This window comes from Cicer arietinum, chromosome 1, assembly GCF_000331145.2.
Source record: "Cicer arietinum cultivar CDC Frontier isolate Library 1 chromosome 1, Cicar.CDCFrontier_v2.0, whole genome shotgun sequence".
NCBI classification, from domain to species: Eukaryota; Viridiplantae; Streptophyta; class Magnoliopsida; order Fabales; family Fabaceae; genus Cicer; species Cicer arietinum.
In genome coordinates, this window is record NC_021160.2 from 41,500,049 (window position 1) to 41,506,528 (window position 6,480).

At 27.8% G+C, this 6,480-nt stretch overlaps 1 protein-coding gene across 1 annotated transcript; it reads left to right on the forward strand.

The window, feature by feature from the left end:
* Positions 1-3,105: 3,105 nt before the first annotated feature.
* On the forward strand, positions 3,106-5,084 carry LOC101489878 (uncharacterized). The gene is made up of 2 exons (XM_004488741.4): positions 3,106-3,411; positions 4,344-5,084. The coding sequence occupies exons 1-2, from the start codon at positions 3,202-3,204 to the stop codon at positions 4,869-4,871; spliced, it is 738 nt and encodes a 245-aa protein (XP_004488798.1). The 5' UTR covers positions 3,106-3,201; the 3' UTR covers positions 4,872-5,084.
* Positions 5,085-6,480: the final 1,396 nt, after the last annotated feature.

Here is a 6,480-nt window from a genome sequence, read left to right on the forward strand (position 1 = left end):
GTTTGATAAATATTTCAATATCTCTTATCAACAAATCAATTCTAATAAATCTACTTTTTACATTCGATATGTTTCCATTGAATACAAAATTTCTTATCTAATTTACTTGAGTTTTCTATTGGTTCTCTCTGTTTCATATATATTGAAATACCCGTTTTCAAGGGAAAATCTAAAGTTGTTTATTTACAACCAATTGCTAATCGGATCAAGGCTAAACTTACGACTTCGAAAGTGTCTCTCCTTTTTTAGTTTGGCCCGCTACGCCACAAAGTATGTGTGGCTCATGATAATCCACTTTTGCAACTTAACTAAACAACATGAAATAAATTTTGAAAAGTTTAAATAATACTAATAATGATCATCTAACCCCCCCAACAAAAGATGCAATAAGTAAGATATAAATAAAAACAATTCATAGGAATTTGTAAAAAAAAAATAAAATAGGTATCTGCTCTTTAAGGCAAATATAATTCAATTGGTGAAAAATGTCATTCATATCATGTTGTATACAAATGGAATAGAAAATTCATTTGGTGTTGATATATTGAACAGAGGAAAATGGTTACCGTTGCTTAACATAAAATATGTCATCCTCTTAATGAAGGTGATCTTGGTATTAGGTCGTTGACATACATTCTTAAGCTTGCTTGGGGGTTAATCACTTCTAATCAACATTTGACTATTTGTTTTAGAGGTCGAGTCTTTAGAAGGCATGTGCATATTAGATATCACATTGGTTCATCTATCTAGACTGCACTTAAAGTTAAGTTAACTACTATATATGAGAACAACAAGTAACAACTTGACAAGGGTGACAGAATTAACTTCTAGGTTGACACTTGATTGAAGGTTTCTTAGACTTCTATTTTTAATATTGAAGAGGGCATACAATCTCATGTTCCTGCCATTATCAATCATTTCATTAATGATAGTCATTGAAAAATTTATTCTGTCATCTTACATATATACCTAGAGTTGATTGTCTTGCTGGCCAAAGTGACTATTCCTAATTTTGATTGTGAGGATCATTTGGTTTGGAGATAATACTGGTGTTTTAAGCTTTAAAGAAACTTATTCATTCTTCAAGCCTCTTGGACAACAAATTCCTTAGGCCAAATCCATTTATCATGATAACATACCTCTTTCCAAGTCTCTTACGATTTGGAGGTTGTTGCATAATAAAATGCTTACTGATTATAATTTTATCTCTTGTGATTTTTAAATTATTTCAAGATGCGAGCTTTGTCACTGTGCAACGAAGACCACCACCTATCTATTTCTATTATGGCCATTTGCTACTAGGATCTGGTTTTGGCTAAGCTCTGTTTTTCATTCTCATTTTATACTAGTTCGGTTCAACATCATCTTGTTATTTGTGAGAGGTTGGTCTCATCAGTGCAAATATGTTATTTTGGTCAACATCATTATTACTATTGATACTATTTGGTATTGCAAGAATCAAACCCGCTTTGATGACAATAGTCTTACTTTTCGCATTATCATCAACATAATTATTGTCATGCATCTTTATCTGACAACCACACTTTTAGCACAATCGCCAACTCTATCCGGAAGTTTCAAATTCTCAAATCCCATTTGGTTAAAACTCATCCTCCTAAGGCTCCTATTATCAAATGGAGCTACTTCTGGTTGTCTTGGTTTTGCTACTTTGGGAGGTATTTAGGGACAATTTCGCTGCTTCCCTAGGTTATTTCGCTATTAATTTGAGGATTACAACTATATTGCATGTTGAACTTAAGATAATTATGATTGCTATAAAAATTCCTATAAGAATGAATGTCATTTTCTATGGATTGAATCTGATTCTCAATTCAAAAATTTGGCTTCCAAAAATGAAATCTTGTTTCTTGGTCAATTAGAAATAGATTGCTTTATTGCCTTGATATGGTTAAGAGAATGAGATTTATTATCTCTCATATTATTTGGTAAAGGAATCACTTTATTGACAAGATTGTTAATTTGGAATTTCACGTTGTTAACACACGTCGGTGAAATATTTTTCCTTCTAATATTTACGATGTTTTCAATAAAAATATAATTGACCCTTTTAAATATAGATTATGCTGATTCATTTAGATCTATACTCTATGTTTTTTTCTTCATAATTTTATCCTTATAGATATTTTTGATAAGATTTCTCATAAGACAATAACTTATATGTGAAATGTCAAACAATTATATGTTTTGCACTCTATTATTTTTAAACAAAAATAACACAACTAAAAAAAACACGTAAACACTTATGTCCAACCACTTTGATTCATACATTGGAAAAGTTCAACTAATTGAATTATAATAACCGCATACATATTTACATATAAACACTTAATTAATTCATATAAGTATACTTTTATTCTACGATATTCATCCATTTGGTCTATAAAATTAGGTGAGAATTATTATTAACCATAATCAAGATCAAAGAAACTGCGAGTGGTCCAAACGATTGGTGGAGCCTAGTGCCCAAGTATGTATAACTTCCAAGACTTGGTACGTGTCAAATCTGTATTCTACCAAAATTTATTAAGGGGTTGATAACAAAATTTCTAACGTCATGCATCCACAGGGTCCAAAGTTCATTTATGAGCTTTAAACCATTAAAAGTTAAAGATTCATTTTCAATAAATTTTAAAATTCAACTAGTAAAAATAATTACTCCTTTATATCCATACCATTATGACCATTCTTTAAATCCTTTCGATAATTATATTGCCACCAATAATTAAATAAAAAAGAAAAAAGATTATACTAAGTGAAATTACCAAATTAAGACACCAAAATTTGTCTACTACTATTCCATGCATTAAATGCTACCATTAATTTACATGCCACCCCTTTTTTGAATTCTCTTCCCACTCCTCCACTACCTATTAATTAATACATCTCCACAATAAATGTAACCATTAATCAAAATTTAATCATATTAAATTTTAAAATTCAAAAATCACGGTAGCAAAACCACAAAACTCAATTTAATGGAATTTAATTAAATTCAATAACATACTCCATATTTCAAATTTTTTTTTCTTATGTGCATTAATTTTACTATAACGTACCATCTATCTTTATTGGCATATATAAATTCTCTCACAGTCACACACACGAAGGAACATACCTTTCTCATCTTTCTCTATTTCTCTCACTAGTTTCTCTCTCTAAGATCTTTGTGAGAACAAAACAATGGCTGCTGAAGTTAGCTCTCTAATTAGAGTTCTTGGTGGTAGTGGTTACAAAGAAGATCAACATCGAACGGTTGGGAATGAATCTCACGGTGAGAATTCAACGGCTCTGATTACAAGAGATTTGCTTGGTGGGTCCTCTATTGAATCCCAAGAATTGGATCTCGATTTACAGGTTCCTAGTGGCTGGGAGAAACGTCTTGACCTTCAGGTTCGTTAATTTTTATTTGGGTATTTTCCTTTTCTTTCCCGGGAAAATAAAAATTTTCCCTTTATCTTATCAAAGAAAATTTTCTTAGTTGGTTTCATGTTTTTTTTTTTTTGTTTCTGGGTTTTTTTCTAAAGAAATTTAATGTTGGAAATATAATCATCGTATTTTGTTATGTTTTTCTTTTTATTTTGAAAATATATTTATTTATTTTTATTCATTATATTCTGTTTTTTCTGGTTTTCTAATTGGTTTATGGGGCATAGTTTTTTACACTATGGCGTTTTTGATTTATGGACTTATAAATTTGATTTTTACTTTAGGAAGCAGATTTATGTGTTCTATGGAATGCTTGATTAAGAAGTTTTATGGTTTTTTTTTACTCTATTGATTTGATACAGAGAAACTGGATAGTTAAAACATTTATACCTATTTATGTTGCAAATAGAAGAAAATTAAAATTCAATTTGCCTTGTTTTTTTTGTTTTTGGTTTGGTCATGTGTTTAAACTTTTGCTTTTTAATGTAACAGCATGCCTGTAGTTACTAAAATTTTCGTTCCTATGTACCTCTGTATTTATTTCTCATAAATTTCTAATAAAGTTGAATTTAAAGTCTTCAGATTTTTCTAATATCTAAGTTAATGAAAATATGGCATTCATGACGCCACTTTGTTCAAATTTTTCCACCGCCCCTTTCCCATAATATATCATAACCAATTTCATTTAGTGACATCACTTTTAAATTTTTATTTTATTTTTCAAATTTACTTCACTACAATTCTTTTTATTTTATCAATGACTTCTACATGTTTGAATTGACAATGCTTTTTTATTTTTTTCTAATTCAAACTTTGACAATTTAATATTTTTACACTTGATTATTAGTACTATAGTATTAATTATTTAATAATTGAATTTTTTGTTATTATTGCAGTCAGGGAAAGTCTATATTCAAAGGTGCAACAATTTATCACTATCACCTATGTTAGAACAAAAAAAACAAGTGAAACCAACAACCCCAAAATTTCAAGACCTAAATTTCCCATCTACACAATCAAATGTTGCATTGAACCTTTTTGATGAAACAAATTTAGACCTAAAGTTAGTTTCATCAACCTTACCATCAAATAATTACCAAAGTGTGTGCACACTTGATAAAGTGAAATCAGCACTTGAGAGGGCAGAAAAAGAACCAATTAGAAAAAGAACATCATTTTTGAAGTCATCAATTTCAGCAACATCACCTTCATATTCCTCTTCTTCATCTTCAATTAGAGAAACAAATCAACAAGAAGAAGAAAGTGAAGAGAAACTTATTTCATCACCAATGGCTGCAGGGTGTCCTGGATGTTTATCATATGTATTGATAATGAAAAATAATCCTAAGTGTCCTAGGTGTAATTCTCTTGTTCCAATTCCTTCCATGAAGAAACCTAGGATTGATCTTAATATTTCAATTTAAATGGTTTAAGGATAATTGGCAATTCATTAATTGCCTACATTTTTAATATATAATTTTTTTTTCTTCTTGTTTTGTAAATTGAATGATAGATAGATTTAGATGGTTTAAGGATAGGATAAATTTTTAAGGGATGATGGCCAGAGTTTATGTATATTGATAAGTCACTACCGTTTTACTAAGGAAACTAATGGAAAATTTTCAATTTCTATTTTATATTTTTATACCTTTGTTTAGTTTTCATCAATGATATATGACATGTTATATTCCGGTTATCATATCATCATTGTGTATTTGAATTCCACCGTCCAATCCCCAAATTAACTTTATATCTACATTATTATTATTATTTTTAATCTTTTTTGATTATTTCTTTTCCAACTAAATGCATCATATTTATGTCTTTAATTTCAGTAAATGCATCATACTTATTTCACTTTATAGTAATACAGTGGATTGCAATTGTTAATTTATTGAATTTTGTATGAATATCAGAGTTTACTTGTATATTGACCGGTAATTTAGTAAAATCTATTTAAATATCAACCAATACAAAAAAGTTCACTAAAAATTGGTAAGTTAAAAAATGTCTCGTATGCACTCTTTGTTGATATTTAGTAGTATACAAGAACTCTAACTAGACCATTTTTATTTGAAGTACTAATGATTAATTCATCTCATATATTTTTCTCTCTGCTATAATGAGTATTTCATCTCATGTATTTTATTTCAACTAGACCATGTTTATATGAAGTACTAATGAGTACTTCATCTCATGTACATTTTATTTCTTTCTGCAATAATACCTTCTGACTCAAAAAAAAAAATGTATACCTTTTAAGTCATAAAAGTACTAATAGATATGTAAGCTATTTTATATTTTTGTTTATATAAAAATCATTATTTTATTTAATTTGTTATTATTTATGTCACAGTTAAAATAAGGATAAAATTTTCTAATAAAAAATGACAATTAAAAAGAAACTTATCAAAGTATCTTGAAATATGAAGAGTTAAGATTAAATGCAATATACATAACTGATAATTTAGTAATAGTAATATATAAACTAAGCATAATAATTACTCGGTCAATTGTTTTATAAGGTTGATGTATTTTATAAAAAATGAACTACATCAACTATTTAAATATAATTTTTGTCCATACTTTCTCTTTTTAAATGTTTCATTTAAGTTGTAGATAATTTAAAAAAATATTAGTTGTGTTGATTTTAATGATTAAATAAATTTTATTTATTTAAATGTTCTTATTAATTATCGTTATTTGAGATATAATAAATAAATATATATTAATTAAAAATAGTGATTAATGTTATATTATATTATAAAATAATATATGATTTGAGAAAAAATTGGATAAATGAGATGTATATCATGAGAGGGAAGAGTACTTCATTTTTTAGAGGGAGTAATATTTTTATATCTTTAATTGACATTTATATTCATCTGATCAATTAATTCTTCAATTGATTTTATTGCTATTTACGATAGACTTTATGGTGAAATTTTATTGAGACCCTTTGGTTTTGGGCCATATTCAAAGTCCAGATATTAATGCGTTAACAGTATTGAATGAATCACTATTTTTTCCCTA

Bases quoted from the DNA above. Each gene is read 5' to 3' on its own strand.
- LOC101489878 (XM_004488741.4), top strand. From the start codon at position 3,202: ATGGCTGCTGAAGTTAGCTCTCTAATTAGAGTTCTTGGTGGTAGTGGT. The intron at 3,412-4,343 runs GTTCGTTAATTT...TTATTATTGCAG, and splicing joins AGAAACGTCTTGACCTTCAG to TCAGGGAAAGTCTATATTCA.